The 20,085-nt window shown below is 43.1% G+C and overlaps 1 protein-coding gene across 1 annotated transcript; it reads right to left on the reverse strand.

Moving 5' to 3' along the window:
• Positions 1 to 1,945: 1,945 nt before the first annotated feature.
• Positions 1,946 to 18,328, reverse strand: aldh4a1 (aldehyde dehydrogenase 4 family, member A1). The gene is made up of 15 exons (XM_084440610.1): positions 18,193 to 18,328; positions 14,094 to 14,187; positions 12,445 to 12,537; positions 11,995 to 12,042; positions 11,714 to 11,869; positions 11,273 to 11,422; positions 10,269 to 10,343; positions 9,926 to 10,113; positions 9,301 to 9,374; positions 8,407 to 8,603; positions 7,569 to 7,616; positions 7,287 to 7,439; positions 4,597 to 4,718; positions 3,939 to 4,057; positions 1,946 to 3,580 (listed from the first exon to the last, which is right to left on the reverse strand). Exons 1-15 carry the CDS (start codon positions 18,231 to 18,233, stop codon positions 3,468 to 3,470), a joined length of 1,671 nt encoding a protein of 556 aa, XP_084296736.1. The 5' UTR covers positions 18,234 to 18,328; the 3' UTR covers positions 1,946 to 3,467.
• Positions 18,329 to 20,085: the final 1,757 nt, after the last annotated feature.

Below are 20,085 nucleotides of genomic sequence, written 5' to 3' on the forward strand. Positions count from 1 at the left end.
AGAGAGAGAGAGAGAGAGAGAGAGGGGGGTGCAGAGAGAGAGAGAGAGAGAGGGGGAGGAGCAGAGAGAGAGAGAGAGGGGGGTGCAGAGATAGAGAGAGAGAGAGAGGGGGGAGAGCAAAGAGAGAGAGGGGGGGGGGCAGAGAGAGAGAGAGAGAGGGGGGGTGCAGAGAGAGAGAGAGAGAGAGAGGGGGGGAGCAGAGAGGGAGAGAGAGAGAGAGTGAGAGGGGGGTGCAGAGAGAGAGAGAGAGAGAGAGAGAGGGGGTGCAGAGATAGAGAGAGAGAGAGAGAGAGAGAGAGAGATGGGAGCAGAGCAGAGTCCTCCACTGTGACAGCAGCCTACCGCTGAACAGACTTCTCTGCTTCACTATGGTGTCAGACCTGCAAACTCTTGAGTAGTGAAAAAGGTGACAACATACAAAATGAAAACCCTCTAGATTCACTTCAACTACCCTGTTTGACATAACAAAGGTGACTGTAGCCAAAACGTGACAAGTTTGCAGGTGTGGGTGTGCAGTGGGTGGCAGACATTGTGCGTGATGGACACTAGCTTTCCTGGGATCCTTCTTTCCAGTCATGGTCAGCATGTCAGTGACATCATGCAAATATGGAGATAGTCTTATTTAGTCCACTGCAAGAACTAAAACATTGGTTACATGGGAGACTTGTGACATGAGACCCATACATGTTCTATTGAGGAGACATTTTCAACCTGAATGCTCCACCAACAGCTGCCGTTACTGAATACAAAGGCAGCCTCGCCGCCTCCGGAAAGCGTTGGCCAACCAGAGCTTTCCCACGCTCAGACAATTCAGAGCTGTCAGTTTAAAGGAGTGAGTCGCGTTTTGAGCCAACATTCTCAATATTTGTCTTTATTGCTAATGAAATATGACCAAATGGCCCCCAGAAATCTCAAATTGCCTTGTGAATATTAACCTCCAACTGAGGATACAGTAGACAGTGAAAATATGACTAGTGTTGATAAGTTTATTGAAGTAGAAAATGGACATAATGACAATGCATTCCTTTGCATTAAATATTAGAAATGCACTTGGCCCACGCATTCTTCGCATAACTTAATGAAAGAGACCAGAATAGCTTTGACCTGAACAATACAAAATGTAATACTAAAACCACTCTCCCACAAAGATAGAACTATGTCTATGCGGCTGTCATCCATTGTGCATATGTGTGTTGCATATTAAATATATTCACATTCCGTTCCTTGAATACAGTATACCATTTATCATACTATTAGCCTTCTGGGTTAAGCACAAACTAAATATGGCCTATTGAAGTGGGTTCTCATGAGTGCTATTTGAAAGGCATCTTTAGCCTTATGCTACGGATGTGAGCTCCAGGAGTATGTTTGTCTACCGGCTAAGAACATTTATAAAGCAATACATTACATTAAATTACATTTCAGAGTAAGAGAGGCTAAAAAACAACATGGCCTATTGAAGTGAGTTCTCATGAGGGCTATTTGAAAGGCATCTTTAGCCTTATGCTCCGGATGTGGTTAGGGAGTCTTCAGAGAGATCCTTTCCCATGTTCTCACCCACTGCAATAAAGCTTAGTCTCAAAGTGTGAGGAAGTGTGTCTCTCTCAGCTCTGTGACAGAGTGTGACAGACAGTGGTAAGAAAGCCAGGTGACGGTGCCTCCTTCTAACAAGTCTTTAATGTGACGGGAGTGTGTCACTGACTGGACATTGTGGCCTTGTGTGAGTGACAAGATGGAGGTGCCTCTCTCCACACACTCCCAACATCCTGGCCAAGACAGCAGTAAAAACCTGGCTGTGTACTTTGACAGCTCAGTGTGAGGATCCGTTTTTAGATCAGGGCATTTCCCCATTCAGTCAGAATCTGTTCTGGAAGGTTCTGTATTAGAGTAGTGGTTGTGCAACTGTGACAAAATGAGTGAAAAGGATAGGGGAGGAGGTAAGATGATCCATGTTTGAAATTTAACAGGTAATTCAACAGGTAAGGGAGTATCAGCAAAATGCCCATGTTTTATTGAGACTTAAATTAAGTCACATCAAGAATTAAGGACAATGTATTTGTTATAATTAATAAATTATTTAATATTACAACAAATTAAATACCTTAAGTCAATCCATATTAAAACAGGCACATTTTGATGATAAATCTGTACTTGCATATGCACTAAAACAGAATAAAGATTAAAATAGAAATACATTTATTGAAAATATATATTATTTTTTCTTTTTTGTACAGACACTATGAATACAGCGTAAAATTGAGATATAAACTGAGCAATCGCACACAATCAACATCAAAAAAGTGCAGATGCTCTTCATAAAGACTATTTTACGAGTGAAATGTCAGTAAATATTCTAATGCTGAAAAAAACATTGATTATCTGGCAAAGCAAGGTTTATGTACCTAAGACGGGTTAATTATAGGCCTAAGCCAGTAAACAGCACCCAATATTGCCATATATGACATAACATATACTGTATAGCCTGTAACGTACAGTATATATCCATGTATAACAGCCACAGATCATCTATGCTGTCAGCCCAGCCAGCCAAAGTAACAACACGTTCCTCTCTGCCTCATTAGAGGTCAGTGCAGGGGGCGGGGCACTACCCCGTGACAACTCGGCCAACCAATCAGAATACAAGATGAGCCAATCAGAGACTGTGATGGCCAGAGGTTTTCATTACATCAGTATTTTAGATTCAGCACACTGAAATGCCCTAAACTCAGTCATTGGTTTATTTTCTTCTCAGCTCTAACACAGACACAGAACTTTACACAATGTCTTGGCTTTGACATTGATACGTATATTTAGTCTGCTCTGAGCCTGCTGTATTCAAGCGTGCTCCGATTTTCTGGGTTGTGTGCACAAGTACAGATGGACATTATCTTCTTCAAATTGTCTGTTAAAACATTTTCTAAATGAAAACCAAGTATACCTGTTAGGAAGATTCAGAGTATGGTTTGTCCCTAGTAAGAGAATTAACAGATGACCAGACATCAACAGCTCACAGTAGCCATGCCACTCCGTTTACAGACAACACATCGTTATAATGTGATCTAGCCACACTCCTGTGGAATCCATGGTAGACTACAAAAGTTTGACTGAGTCTATGTATCCATTGTCTCAGCTGCTGGTCATGCTCCAGAGGGGCCACCAGGGGGTACTGTTGCACCACCGTTCAAATTACAAGCAGCAAGTTACATTCTTATATGTGTCTGTTTCAGTGCAGGCTCAATAGGGAAAATGATCAAACTTAGGAGGAGATGAGGAGTCTCTCTTCATTTCAATCTCAGTCTTGTGTGGAGAGGAGGGGAGTAACAGAGGTCAAAAGGAGGTCAAAGGGGGTGTTGCCAATGTAACAGCTCAAAGAGGTCAAAGGGGGTGTGTCTCAAGGGAAATTTGGATCGGATTGGATGGAGGGACGAGGGCTAGGATGGATGGGATTAAAGTACAGCACTTCCTTTTCAACCCATGTAGGGATACTTCCATTCTTTGAGTTGTACGTGAGTCTCCTTGACGACCTGAGGGGAAGTCCATCGCAGGACGTAATGTGGGCCGCCAGGTTTGTCGTTGGTTCCTATGGAGATAGAGAAGGTGGTTTAGAACTGTACGTGTTATTAACAAACACTAATGCACTTTCATATAGAAAGGTTTACTCAGCAGTTCAAATGGTTGCGGATTATAAAACCAACGGTTACATTTGGCTTCACTTGAAATCTTTCTGGCTTCACTCTTTTCAACCTGACTGACAGATAACTACTATTTCAGAGTAATTCAAAGATTAACTAAATATATTTAACAAAAACAGTAAAACATCATATTTATGTCATATTTATAAACTAAATCATCATGATTGCCAGGATTTGGTTTGACAATTCAGGAGTCTAGGTTTGTACAAGGATAGAAAGAGGAGAGGGTTCAAAGGGCATTCTCACCTGAGGCTCTGGCGCCACCAAATGGTTGCTGAGCAACGACGGAGCCGGTGGACTTGTCGTTGACGTAGTAGTTCCCTGCAGCGTTCCTCAAGACCTTGGCTGCCTCATCCACCACACTCCTGGAAAACAGAATACAGGGCTTACAAGCTTCTAACGACCAGCAGGACTCTACGCTCCACTCCAGCGAAGACTTTGAAGGCTTCTTTTCTGAGTGAGGCTCCTTTTCAGTCCAGATTGAAGAGTTCACACTCAATGTCTATTGCCCTTTCTGCATAAGAAACTGCAAAATGTCTACAGTTGTAGGCCTGGGCACTCTGGTTCCAAACCTCCTCCTGGGTCGCAGGCCATAGCCTCTCAGGGTAGTATGCCAGTATAATTTGACTTTGGTGTATTTTAAAAATGTGTTAGTTTGTCACCCTCTAGTAGTTGGAAAATGCTTAGTGCAGCTTCAAGCTAAATCAGGCCAGCTAGTACATTTTAGAATCAATGTTAGCCAGACTGAAAGATTCTGTGCCTAAATTCGAGGAAATGTCAGGGGGCTTTCTCAGATCTGTTAATGGCAAATGATAAAAAAATAAGTGAATAAGGGAGCAAGGATAGGAAAACTAAATCAGCTCATTGGAATGGAATGAGCCCAGGTGAAGAGATGGGACCTTACTTGTCTTTAGCGAAGATGGCTCCGGTCAGGGCGTAGGGTGAGGTGCTGTCGATCAGGTGGAGGACCTCCTTGTAGTTGTTCTCAGGGTAGACATAGACAGTCAGAATGGGTCCGAAGATCTCCTAAAGAAGAAAAAACAATACATTTATCAGTCAAACTTGATTTATATAGGACTTCTGGCATAGCGTTGAAGCATATGGCTGCTTGAAAGAACCACTCCCAACCAGTCGATTTTAATCCAATGGAAAAGCAAGGGGAAAAGCAAAAAAAGAATTATAGCCGCTGCGCAGCACTGGGTCGGGACTGGGTGTTTTGAGGAGGAGACAAATGACAAATACATGAAGGTCTCTGCCCGGACTAATTATTAAAACTTCTTAAAATCAAAATAGCTTTAAAATCATGTGTCGGAAGTCCAAAACTCACTAAAGTTTTTTAGCAATTTTAGATTAGACACTAATTCAACTTATTCATTCAATTCATCATTCATTGTCAACCATTCCGATCATCATTCCAGTAAACTTCCTTAAACACAATTGTTGGTGTGGTCTTTTAATGTGAAATCCTTCTTGTACTCAAGAATTGATGACCTATTTGTGTATAAATAAGATTACCTATAGGGATTAGGGATGTATCTGACCACTAGTAGCAGTATAAGCAGTATACCTTGCTTTGCATTTAGATAACTAACAAAAAATACACTTTGGACACTTAATTATATGAGTAGCCTCTCTTAAATGGCAGTTGGTCTTTAACACCCTGAAGGATGTTCTGAGCACCGCTCCAGCCTTGGGCCTACCGAATACCAAAAAGCCCTACACACTTGTATCAGGAAAGTATGGCTACATTACGGCGGCCCTGACCCAAGTACGCGGGGGCCGCCAACGACCAGTAGGCTACTACTCTGCTCGCCTTTATCCAGTGCCACAGGAGTTTGGCCCCTGTCTTTGAGCGGTCCAAGCAGTCTACCTCGCGGTCGGGGCCGTGTCTGGACCAGACACTGATCATTAAATGCCCACACGCGGTACCCATCTACAACGGTGGCTCCAACCAAGAGACAGGCGACAGGCGACAGTCTCCAGGACTGTGGAGAAGTGATCCAGGCCATGGAACAGACAGAAATGACCAGCAGCATGCCCCTGGATAACCCAGAAGTGATCCTCTACAGACGGATCTTCTAGGGAAGAAGACGGGGTCAGGAAGGCTGGTTGGGCAGTGACCAGTGAGTTTGAAGTCCTGGCCTCAGGGTCATGCCCCCAGGAACCTCAGGAACTGAAAACACTCGTTGAAGAGTGCAAATATGCTAAAGGAAGGACTGCAAACATCTATGTTGACAGTCTGTTGGAGCCAATTAGGAAATTAAGACGATTTATATCAACTTGTATTAAATGAACAATGACTCCACCCGGTGGACATCTGGGAAAGAAGCCAAGGACAGGAAATATAGTCCACACATGGACACATGACAGCCCCCCAGTTAATTGAGCCAGGTGTGCTGGTATGTTAGATGCAACACGGGAAACCTTTGTCAACCGTACAGCTATACCACACAGCTACCGACTCATGGATTTATTTACATTTTCTTGAAGATACATTTTACAGAAAGTAGGCTATTGTTTTTGATCCTGAATTTGTTTGGACACGAACACACACGCATCACACCCACGCACAAACAAACAAACAAACACACACACACACTCATACAAGCTAGAAGCTCCAAGAAAGAACTGAAGACGGCAAGGAAAGTAAGTGAAATCTGATTATCCGCGATATGGTGGACGCGTTGACTTCCATATGCATCTAGTTGGATTGGCGTAAGTGGAACATTCGAAAAGGCCAATACACAGTCGATATGCGCACAGAGTAGTTCACGACTTTGGAGAACTGTGGAAGCAACGAGGCTTTTTCTTCACAGAAGAAAAAAAATCACAGACAGAAAGACAGTGATCAGATATGACTGCCAAAACAATCACAGACAGAAAGACAGTGATCAGATATTAGTGCCATGGGCATTTGGATGAAGAGTAGCAGGCTCAGCCACAGCTGAGTGAACTGGGGTGTGATAGATGGGCGCCTGAGGAGGATTTGGTTAAACAAACACACAGCGATCGTCTATAAGCAGTGTTTTTTGTGCGTCCGTGTCGGGTAATCCACACACTTATCCTAGAGGCCTGCTAGTGGCTTGCCCATGTAGCCCTACTTCTCCTTTCCACAAAATAGTAACACATCACATTAGGAATTATGGATTCTGTAAATAACAGGGGCAGACAACTAAAATGGTGTTTTTATGGTGAGATCAGAGTCTGGAAACGACAATGATTTCACCAACAGAATCCTGTCCACTCTCACCTCATCAATCAATCAATCAATCAATCAAAGCTTTATTTGTGTAGCGCATTTCATACCCAGAGGCAACACAATGCGCTTTACAGAGAACAAGGGAGGAGGGCATACGACCCACCCCTACATATTCCAGAGGGAAGCAAAAAAACAGTAATCACCCGGGGGCCAGATAAGTGAGCTGTAAAAATTCTTCCCTGACCCCTCTCAACAAGGCGATCGAGCAAGCTCCTGGAGTGTGTTTGTCTACCGGCTAAGAACATTTATAAAGCAATACATTACATTAAATTACATCTTCAGAGTAAGAGAGGCTAAAAAAGCATCATAGGAGAGAGGGCATCCTACGGACATACCTCATTCATGATGGCGTCCTGTGGGTCTTTGGTCTCAACGATGGTGGGCTCCACAAAGTAGCCCTTTGCATCATCACAGTTGCCCCCAGCGATGATGCTCAAGTTAGGGGAGGACTTGGCGTGGTCCAGCCACTTCTTGTTACGAGCAAAGGACTATGGGAGAAGAGAGGTGAGGAAATTCACTCTAAAGTTAACAGGCTATAAACATCGTCTTCATTGGAGGCAACATCTGGATCAAACTGATACATCTGTGTTGTATTCAAGTTACAGACAGCTTGGTACCTTGTCATCGATTACAGCAGAGAAGAAGGTACTGAAGTCCTTCACCGGCTGGATAGAAGAGAGACAGAATAACAACAAACCATTCTCTGACAACCGTGACATCAAATTATAAACAGATAAACAGAAGTATTCTCACAAAAAATAGAGACTGTGCATTCTTTGTGATTGAGGATGTACATGTATCACTCTCCTTTGTATCGCAAGTTCTCTTAGCCCCAACAGGGTAGTGTACCTCAAGTTGACTATAAGTGTAGGAAACAGTCATATCACTAGCCTCATGAGACCATCCTGATCTAGCGAGCTCACATTCAGTGAGCAGATCTGTCTGGCCTTCCCCCTATCTCAAACGAGATTATTTATTATTTATCATTATTGTGGGCAGAAGTACTTGCCTTGACAGTCTAACTCATTCAACCAATCAGCGTAACAAAACCGTTGCCAAATCCAGTCGGAGGAACGGCAAAAACTTATTTTCCTCTGAGAAACATGCTCTTCTGCATACTGCATACTCTTCTTCGCTATTTCTGCAAAACTCCACTTATGGCTTATTCTACTAACGTTAACGTTACTGCTTGTTGCTTCGGGAGACTGACACTCAGGGACTATATTCTATTGGGGGCCAGAATAACAGTCAGAACACAGTCCCTAATTGGCCCGATCAAAATGCAATCGGAGAATAATCGCTCGATATAAGGGGAAGTCCAAGACTGATCAGCGGAGGCAAACTGAAAGTGAGCTCGCGAGATCAGAATGGTCTCACAAGGCTATCATGCCACCAGCATTATCCTTTTCAGTACTTCTACTAGTATAGGTCAAAGGGAAGGTTGTTTTTACTCACGTCTCCTAGTTTGATCTGTTTGTGAATGGCCAGGAGCCCCTGTTTGATTTGGGGCCACAACGTGTCGGGAACGTACATCCTGGAGCATGCCGAGCACTTCTGTCCTCCGTACTCGAATGCAGACCGGACAGTTCCCATTACCACACTCTGCACATCTGCAGACTTGTGCACAAAGTGGAAGTTCTTACCTCCGCACTCTGAAAGGCAGGGTGAGAAATGAGAGAGGCCACATCTGATGAAAGGTTTGAGATCAGCCAGAGGTGAATTTCCCCATGTTCAGGTATCAGTCTAATGTGTGTTTTCTGCCTTTTGGAGACTAAGATTCAAGATCAACTTTATGTTCCACAAATGGAAAATTTGGCTTGGGTTTTCACCCATGCTGCAGCCGTAAAAAGACACGCATTCACATATACAAATAATACTAATGTGTTAGTACCTGTACATAAAAAGTTCCCTAGTGCATAAATACAAACATAAGACAATTCAAATACAATAGACAATACAAATGCAATGCAAAGATAGCCCTATAAGAACAATAAATATCCTCGTCTCCCCTCGACTGCAGGGATGGGTGCTTCTTTACCCCTATATTCTTCCATGCAGTTTGCATCAGTCGGACTATTGACCAGTATCAAGAGGGATCACCTAAATAATGCATAAATCATCAAATGAGAATGTTCTGGCTATATAGGTTCCTTCCTGCAGACCTGGGTTGAAAAACTATTTGAAATACTTTCATTTATTTTTCTGTGCGTGATTGCTCATCTGGCACAAAGGAACCAATGGGCTGTTACCAAATATGCAAACCCCACCCACCTGACAATCCAGGCTGACTCAAGCAAGCAATAAAGTGGAAGTATTTGGACCCAGGACTGCCTTTCTGGTGCCACCTACCTCCACCGACACGTGGGAAGTTCCTGTAGATGTCCAGGTTCTGGGCCACCTGCTTCCACAGGCGCTTGAACGTCCTGGAGAGGAACAACATGGGGTTTCAGATCACAGTTACAAAGGAACTTGTTTAATGTCAAAATCATTCCTAGGCCCTTGTCATGAAAATCAACTTTTTTTCTTATCACCCCCATGTATCGGTCAAGCCCCTCCGTAGCCCCTGGCGCCGTCCATCAGTAACAGTTAACTAATGTCTCTATTAACCATTTACTAATGTTATTTATGTTAACTAAGGTTAACTCACCTAACCCTAACCCTAAGCTTAACTAAGGTATTAATTAACATTAGTAACCTAACCTAACCCTAAATAAGCATTAGATAATGCTCTGGAATATGTAGAGGTGGGTCGTATGCCCACCTCCCTTGTTCTCTGTGAAGCGCATTGTGTTGCCTCTGGGTATGAAATGCGCTATACAAATAAAGCTTTGATTGATTGATTGATTGATAACAGTTAATGTTTTTGTGACCCTTATTGTAAAGTGTGACCAATTAAGGTATTTGTATTAAATGGAATAGAATAGAATAAAATAGAACTGAATTAAATTGGAATAGATTAGAGTTAATAACATACGGTACACTGCCGGTGAAGTTGATACCAGCCAGGTGCTCGGAGGAGGTGACGGTGTCCCCAAACACTGGCCCGTCAGCTGGGACGAACTGGATGATGTCGGGGGGCAGGCCGCAGTCCCTCAGCACCTGGTACACAGCGTAGCTAGCAGACATGGCTGCGTCACTGGGCTTCCACAGAACCACATTACCCTGGGGGACAGACACAGGACAGGACAGACGCTACACTTCAGGAAGAGACACCACAGGACACACACCTCAAGAATACAGTGTAGATTTAGATTAAAAAAATGAATGCTTCAGTTTTATTTTTTTCTGTCAAGTACAGAGAGTAGGAAGGGACTTACCATGATAGCAGGGGTACCTGCAAGATTCCCACCAATCGCAGTGAAGTTAAAAGGGGCGACAGCAGCTACAAAACCCTGGGATAAACCATGCAATAGGTCATTATTAAAATTAGTTTCAAGGACAGATTGACTAGCTGCCAATGTTTGATCATAATACATAGATAGATATAGCAGAAAGGAGCGATACAGGGGCCAAGCTTCAAGCCCAACGAACGCAGCGATACACCATAACCACATTAAGAGGCTACAATGGTCATTGAAAACGTAAATGAAAATATGATGAAAGTACAATGGGCGTGCCTTTGAATTCTTAAAAACAATCTGACAGGTGGTATTAGCCTACTGTACATAGTGGTTTTTCAGGCAGTGAGAATAGATCAGGCGGACGATAGGTATAGGTATAGGTACTGCATTTGTAACGCGCTCCCCATCCAGTTGTTACACTGGCCCGGAGCGCCAAACGATGATTTTGCTGTTACAAGACTTGGGGCCAAATCAACAAAAGGATTGCACATGACAAACAAAACCCATGCAAATGAGAGAAAAAAATAGCATCCAATCCACAAAGCACACGGAAAGGGTGAAAAGTTACAAACTGCACCGATGAGCAAATAGCCCCACGGCTGCACCAGGCTCATTTGAATGTATGTAAATTAGGTACTGTGCAAAATTGCCCCAAATAAGCCTTGCGTCTCACAAAGACCATGAGCTAACTGCCACACGCGGTTAGAGAGGTGCAAATACCGCTTTTGAAAAGCTGGAAGTAGAAAGAAATGTTCTGAATTAGTGACTGTAGCGTCACCTATGGTTGAATCGTGGTGACTCTTTGTGGCATAGTTACTTGTGGTCTGTAATTTCGATGTGGCGAGTTATAGCATTTTTGGTCGAGGACTTTGAGTTATTCGAGCACGTCAAGGAAAACCGTAATAAAACCAATAGGGTGTCTTCGGTGCTTGGCCTAGTAAGCCTAGTAGGGTGTTGATGTGCAGATGAGGATCGCTCACCTCCAGGCCTCGGTACAGCATAGTGTTGGTGCTGCCATCGCTGTCCAGGGGCTGCTGCTTCTCCAGTTCGATGGCGTGCTTGGCGTTGAACCTGAAGAAGTCGATCAGCTCTGGAGCTGCGTCGATCTCCGCCTGCACAACAGTTTTACCCTAGAAGACACCAAAGGAAGGAGATATCAGACAGAACTACCACTGATATCGGAATCTACTTCAGATTTGAGGAGTATCTAGCGTGATATCTGGCTGCCAGCAGCTCAATCAGCACTACAGGGTAATGCTGTCTATTATACAACGGTTAGTTCTGGTTCTTGATTCTGATTGGCTGGAAGCCGTGTTAAAATACTTTGTAACACACACCTGGGACCGCATATCATTCCATTTTCAGTATAACACATGGCCTCTCGTGGTTTATTGCTTAAATGTATGACTGTAGACCTTTACCTGGCCGATCATAGTCTTGGCTAGGATCTCTGCTCTCTTGGGTCCACTAATGACATCCGCAGCCTTGAAGAAGATCTGGGCGCGGTCCTGGACAGGCTTGAGATCCCACTCTCGCCTAGCCGCCACCGATGCCAGGATGGCTTTGTTCAACAGATCCTAGGGGATTCACATCCCAGAGTGGGTCAGACTCATGTACTCCCTTATCTTAACAGAATAGCCTTATGAACGTACGTTTAAGAATCGGTACCGTTTAACTCACTCAATGCTTGGTAAACAATTACCTTGTCAGCGTAGCAGAACTTGGCCACTTTGTGAGAGTGGTTGAAGGGCTTTTGGAAAAGAAAATAGACAAAGGAAGGTCAGTTGTTAATAAGCGAGACTCCTCAATGTTTTGACTCAAGGTTAGCCAGAAAGAATGATAATGAAAAACTGTCTCTCCACACCCAAAGTTTATGGAACCTGTTGAAATCTTATCAGAGACCCAGGATAACAGCTGATAGCAAAACATTACCATGGCCCTTATCCAGTTAAACATGATAATACCTGAAAGCTTCTGATTGGATAAACGAATGCTGTACTGAGCAGTGAGAGGTTTAGTCCCCAAGCTCCGATATTTGCAGACAGGGCAGTAGAGTGTCAGACAGGGCAGTAGAGTGTCAGACAGGGCAGTAGAGTGTCAGACAGGGCAGTAGAGTGTATCAGATAGCAGACAAGCTGGTGACTCCACTCACCGATAGCTGGTATCTGATGTCTTTGGTCCACACATGCTCATCCCCAACCACACAGGGAATCTCCTCTGTCTTCCCACTCAGCTCGTTCAAGGCCTGTCAAACACACGCGCGCACAGAACACACACACGCAAGCACACAAACGCATGGGTAGCACAAATTAGGGATACATCATTATGCATGCACATGTGTAAAGTCAAAGTCAACTTTATTTAGATATAGCACTGTTCATACAAGCAAATGTGGCACACTGTGCTGTACGGAATAAATAAAAACAAAGTTAAAGGTACAATCTCCTTTGCTTAATTTTGGGCAAAATGTTAAAGGTCTCTGTATATCCCGACAGTAATCGACCGTAATCAATGAAGTAAGAGATTTGACACATGAATGAATCTGTCAGTCAAACTGCCTGGTCAATGTGCACGCAACAGTTCTAACATGCATACTTCAGGCAGCACGGTGGCTCAGTGGTTAGCACTGTCGCCTCACAGCAAGAAGGTCCTGGGTTCGAATCCCGGTCGTTCCAGGTCCTTTCTGTGTGGAGTTTGCATGTTCTCCCCGTGCCTGCGTGGGTTCCCTCCGGGTACTCCGGCTTCCCCCACCATCATAAAGACATGCAACGTGTGAATGTGAATGGACGCTTCTGTCAGTCTGCCCCAGGGCAGCTGTGGCTACAGATGTAGCTTACCACCTCTCAGCCTGTTATGGCATAACAGAGAGCACGGACATGACACACACAAGGCGACTTGTCTGGGGGAAAAAGAATGGGAAAGGACACGTCTTCACCAAATCTAGCTGCTCTACCTCCAACAAAGGAAGAGTTCACTGAACATGTAAAGAGGGCCCACTTCCAAGCGTACCTGTGGCAAAATCTCAATAACAATCTGCTACCTGCAATGACCCCAGAGGAATTTGGACGGAAAAAGGACACCAGTAACAGGGCACTGATCCCAATCCACCTACCAGAAGATGTCAAACTGGTTCCAGACTACATCCTGAAGATGATCCGGTGTGGCTGCAAGAGTGAAACTCCTTGTAGCTCTAAGAAATGCAGCTGTAAAGTGCATGGTTTGCCATGTTCCATGTTCTGTACATGTTTCAGGGTAGTATGCTCAAGACCCTAATACATAATATTATTACCATAACTGGGGCATAAATTGTGCTTCGTTGCCCACCCATCTTTTTTGCCTCCGCCCACCCACCAGATGATTTCTGGCTACGCCTCTGCAGTATTCATTTAGAATACATGACCTCCTTTATTAATAGTCATTGTAGATGATCCATTTGATGCATTTAATCCTATAATGCATGCAATATCATGAGTCTCTATTTTTGTGTGATTTGGGCATTTTCGGACACGAAGGGGTTAAGAAAAGCGCCCTGGAATTGTTATGATTTCTGAAGATCAATTTCAAGAGGTGATCTCTTCTAGCATTCTTTAATGCCTTATTAAAAAACATAGAGATGTGAACCTGCATCTTTGTCTTCCTCCATGTGCGCTCAGCTCTTCTGCATGTTCTCTAAAGTTTATCGATCTCCTCATTCCTCCATGGAGCTTTCTGTTTGGCCGCAACCTTTTTCAGTATAAGAGTACTTGAATGTGTGTGTGTGTGTGTGTGTGTGTGTGTGTGTACAGCAGAATGTGAACTGACCTTCTGAAGCTCACCCCTCTCCTTACTGCCCTCCTCGAATCCCAGGATAGGTTCATTCCTCACCTCCACAGTAGCACGGGGGGTGGTCTTGAGCCTGCACATGGACAGACAGACACATAGAACAACAGACAGACGGACAGACAGACAGACAGACAGACAGACACATAGAACAACAGACAGACGGACAGACAGACAGACAGGCAGATAGACACATAGAACAACAGACAGACACATAGAACAACAGACAGACGGACAGACAGACAGACAGACAGGCAGACAGGCAGACAGGCAGATAGACACATAGCACAACAGACAGACATATTAGAACCCACCAATGCATGGAGAAAGACCAAGCTGCAGGTCCACCATGACATTCTTAAAGAACATATGTCTGCCTTCAATAGGAGCAATAAGAAATGCTAGGAAAGACCACTTTTAAAAATGTACATCTATAAATCGATAAAATTATTCACCTTTTGAATGTGCTCTTTTCAACAATTGATAGCCTTATAAATCCTGCTGTAATAATACCTGATAACATGTTTGCTCTGTAAAATGTTCCTAGCTTATATAATTAAACATTTCCCAGGACCTTGCTTGATCGTCTGGTTGAGAGAGGTCAGTAAAGATTTTTTTACAGTTCACCTATATTGGTCCAAATGAACTGTTTTTCTTGCTTCCCTCTGGAAAATGAAGCGTATGATTTGTACATCCCTGTTTTGTGTTGCCTCTGTGTATGAAATGTGCTATATAAACAAAGTTTGATTTGATTTGAATGCAGGCAGAGGCAGAACATCTTACAAAGTTGTGTAGCACTGTTGTAAAGCTTTATAACGACCATAATGTCATCATGTGATCAAAGAAGGTGATGAATCCCATCCAGGTTCATTCCATCTCCAACATCCAAGTATAAATCAGGCATCAAGCCAAAAGTCCAGATCAGCCAGTGCCTTTGACCTGCAGAAGACTGAACTGGCCTTGATAAGAATCAGTCAGGCTGGGGTGTTGAACCCCGTCTTTTAATAAGTAGACAGGCCGTGCTGTGCTCTCTGGGCTGGTTCTGCCAGGTTTCTGTCCAGCATACTACGGTATTGTGGTAACCTGCACCACAGTGGGTGTTGTGGCTGGCATCTATAATGAGTTGCCTAAGATGACCCACATCAGTAATTCAGCTTTGGTATAAAATATTCAATAAAATTTTATTACGTATCTTAACGAGGCTGAATCAGACCTAAGAGATTCTAAAGAGACGTGGCAGCTGTGTGTGAAAACACATGAGTGAAAGTTGGCCTGTTAACTTACTGTACTATGCTATGTACTGTAAATCCTCTGTAGTGCAGTAGGGATGTATTATCAAGGCCAATTTCTGCTAACTGCTAACATCTTTCTACACACATTTAGGCTAAGCAATAACACTCTGGGCTGTGCTTTATCGTGGTTATTGGCACGGCTGTGCTGCAGCACAGGCACGACACAAACACGCCCAGCCCTGCACAGCTGTGCCAATAACCATGATAAAGCACAGCCCAGAGTGTGTTATTGCTTTTATACAATAGCACGGCGCTGTTGTATTTTTTATATGGGTTACTGTACTGTACTGTTCAATTTTGCAAAATCGTGTCGCTTTCAGCCCTCCGCAGTCCAAAATAGTTGTTCATTGTTTACTGTTGCCATACGCAACTTAACGCTAGCTGGACTTTCTGATATTGTCCTTCTAAACCTCCAGCTCTGATGAAACATATCCACTAAAATCACCACCACCACCACCAAACCTTTGGCTACCTCAAATGGTAAATGGTAAATGGACTGCACTTATATAGCGCTTTTCCACCTTAGCGGCACTCAAAGCGCTTTACAATGGCCTCTCATTCACCCATTCACACACACATTCACACACCAATGGTGGTAGCTGCCATGCAAGGTGCTAACCTGCTCATTGGGAGCAATTTGGGGTTAGGTGTCTTGCTCAAGGACACTTCGACATGTGGACAGTCGGAGCTGGGATTCGAACCCACTGACCCTTCGATCATTGAACGACCCGCTCTACCAACTGAGCTACAGCCGCCCCTCCCCTCACTCCCTCATGTATGATTAACTACAGCAGTCTAAACAGCCACTGAAGGTCAGGGTCTGAGATAGTGTCCAACTGGGTGGAGCCAGGCAGAAATCAGGATTTTACTCTGAGAACCCTTAACTTTGTCAGCTCCTTTAGTAAGGAGTCAATGTGCCATTACATCATTCCTACTTCTCTATTGTTGTTGACATTTACACATTCGTCATTTTGCTTTGTACATAAAAAAATATATTCTTGGTGTCTCAGTAAAAGTATAGTCTATTCTACTCAGGAGACTGTCTACTTCCTAGATCCACAAAGGTCTTAAGGTGCTTACTAGCTCTTTTCATGGCTATTCTTAGACCCTGTAGAATGCTTAGAGCAGATCCACTATGGCACAGTAACACTATATGGACAGCAGCTATTTTAATCACTGATATTTTAATTCTTTACCTACTTTCAAATAAATGCTTACATTTCACGGAGGAAGCCAGACAAAGAAAAAGACAATCTGATAATGTTACGACAGTACAACAGTGCACTTACTCATTCATTTTTGGAAATCAGTATCGATACCCAGCCGTAGTAGGCCTGTTGATGTGTTGCATAACTTGGCAGTCATGTAATTAATTTCGCTTGATTACATGTTTACATTTCACATTTTAAATGTTTTTCTATGTTAAAAATGCTAATAAATTATTAATTAAGTTATGAAAGATATTTAATGATGATGTTAACTTAATACAATCTTTTAATGATCTTATTTGTGGTTTTGTAATGTGTTACACTTGACCCCACACCATGTTACACTTTACCCCACCCGTGGGGTCAACTGTAACATCTGACTTCTCAAAAATAAATCAATATTGCACTCTTTATGTAATTTATGGGGACTTTTACATGATATGACAAATGAATAGACATGTGTAACTATATTGACTATAATATAGCAAAACATGACTAATCTAGTTGAATTAGTCTCAAAGTAATCTGGAAAAGAGTAAAAAGTGTTACACTTGACCCAACTCTCCCCTACTCATTCACCTGGACTCTTCAGGAAGATGTCAAATGTTTTACATTTGGGGTTGGCTGTAGCTCAGTTGGTAGAGCGGGTCGTTCAATGATCGGAGGGTCAGTGGTTCGAATCCCAGCTCCGACTGTCCACATGTCGAAGTGTCCTTGAGCAAGACACCTGACCCAAAATTGCTCCCAATGAGCAGGTTAGCACCTTGCACACATTGGTGTGTGAATGGGTGAACGAGAGGCCATTGTAAAGCGCTTTGAGTGCCGCTAAGGTGGAAAAGCACTATATAAGTGCAGTCCATTTACCATTTATAGGTGTGACAGAGCAAAAACGAATACATGGAAATTATGTTGGGTAATGCAGCTGCCCCAAGGCTCCTGATAGCCTATTGCTCAACACCAGAGGCTGATACAAACGCTTCCAGTCTCTTCTCTTCCTATACACCTGTAATGCCTTCTCGAGCAGTGGTTCCTAGCCTGGTAAGATGGCTTCCCACGGCAGTAGTCCCAGCCAGAGAAGTATAGCTATCTATTCACACTATCCGAGTCCGTCCAATTCCGAGTCCCCCCTCGCGTCCCAGACCAGCTGACTGACTCCACATGGAGGGAGAGGGGGTCACAAGGCTAAAAAAGGTTGAGAAGAGCCGCTGTTACAGCTAAGCTATGCGCAGGACCAGCACGTCGGCAGTGACTACAAGGAATTAAAATGGTTTTTAGATACTGTGTCTCCCATACGGAATCACGGAATGGTGACTAAGCCTAGAAATTGGTGGCATCGCTACTTGCTATTGTTATGTCATGTCAGGTCCAGTAAGAACATGTTAAATCATTACACAACACAACTTTGTCTTAATTTTCTAACTGGTAGGTCTAATTGTTTACAGTTAGAACGACTCTGCGACGGCCTGCAAATAGATTATTAAAATCACACCGAAAACGAACAGTAACTATACATTAGAGGTGCCATTCAAAAAGTCAAACTAAAGGTGAATTAGTCTCGTATGTTCATGTGAAAGTACATACCCCCTCCAGGACTGATATAGTGCCGATCTCACACGCAGCATGCTTCAGTAGGCAATATGTAGAAGGGGATAAGAAAGACAGTATGATGAAAACACGTCCCAGAAATTATACAGACACCAGATAGTATCAATTTCTGATAAAAACGCACGGAAACTCAATTGTATCTTGAGAATGTTCTCCACATCTCGCGAGAGCAGACTGCTAGGAGCATACCATTTAGTACTGGAGGGAGGGAGGTTAGTCGTCTACAAACTTCACATTTTAATGGTAGTCACAAGGAATATTTTTATGGTATGATATGTATTACACTTAAAAAATAAATTCGTTTCAGGTACATTTTCCTAAGTATGTGAATAGATCAAAAGGTAAAAGTATCAATAGCCAAACCACCCCTTATCCAAATGAAAATTGCAGGAGGCAAAGAGGGCGAGTCGACTTTTAGCCATTCAGCTGAGAAGACATCCCCAGCCAATCACAGGGAAGCTTGTTATCACTGAATTGGGGAGTTCTATTTTCGACGGACCAATACGTCAGCGCGTTGCACCTGCACTCTTAATGCATTATATCACTCTCTCCTCTTTCCTCTCTCACTATCTCTCACAGAATGTATTTCATAATGTGGATGCTGTTGTGCACAAATCATATTGTGACGTATGTTGGAATGGGTAAAAAAAACAACACTCACTTCAATAGGGGCCCCTCTTCTATTTTTTATATTTGGGGGCCAAGCAGCGAAGCTGCGAAGGCCTCCATTGTTCTTCTACCTTTTCTTATTATTTATTCTTCTGCCATGGGAGTCTATGGCAGCCCATAGAACCATATGGTAAACACTTTTGTCACACTCATTCATGACATTCCCCTGAGTCTTGTCTCCAAGACTCATGTCCACACCTCCAACCCTCTAGCATAAATCAGCCTGACCCGTGTCCACATCTGACCCAGTAGCTGAGTTCCCGCCCCCCCTTCCTCTGGACGATCCATTCTAGCATTAATCACTGACCAGGTGCAGTGAATCAGGTGATCCATAGCTTGTTCCCAATTAAAGGAATAGTGTTGCAACTATCCTGTGTTACAACCATCCTCTATCTCCCCTACTAATATTTTCTACTTAGTTAAAAGTGTAATGCCTAATGCGGTTCATATTGCAAAGAAATAAAAGTCTGTACACACAATAATTATGTAATCCATCTTTTTATTATATTTTACCCCAACACCAGATACAGTGCACATTCATTATATTGAAACAATATACTTAAAACCCACATGAATGCAGTGTTTTACTAATAATGTCCAAAAAAACCAAGTAATTGGCTATGTAAATTGAGATATGCATGAAAAAAGTCAAGTCAAGAAACCTTTATTATCCCTTAGAGGCAAATTGTAGCACAACCAGCAGTAAACACAGACAAATAATAAACAATAAATACAAAATAAAAAAAACACATTGAGTTAATCTTAAAGGCGAGGAGATAAACTACTGACTTGAGATCAACCAACAGGATAGAACCTGTGATATCCTACATATGAAAACACACGAGGGCAGTGCTCATTATCTTTATCATGATAATTGTACAACAATGTATTACCCTGTATGTCCACACAAGCCATAGAGTAGGCTACATTCCATATACATGTTGTATTCTAATCCACTCTAGTCAAAGATCAGAACCTGTGTGGTTTAGGACACATTCTTAATGCGGATTAAGAGATCACATACTCTGAAGGTAGATTACACCAGGGAATACATATGTACCATACATACGTAACATCTAGGGCACTTGGCTGTCCATGCCCATGTAACAGGTAGGTGAGGTGGGGAGCAAACTGTTTCACATAGGAAGGAACCCAAACATCACCGCTAGTCCAAAGAGTACTTCCTTGAGATCTTGGGGC

This window comes from Borostomias antarcticus (assembly GCF_949987555.1).
Source record: "Borostomias antarcticus genome assembly, chromosome: 7".
NCBI classification, from domain to species: Eukaryota; Metazoa; Chordata; class Actinopteri; order Stomiiformes; family Stomiidae; genus Borostomias; species Borostomias antarcticus.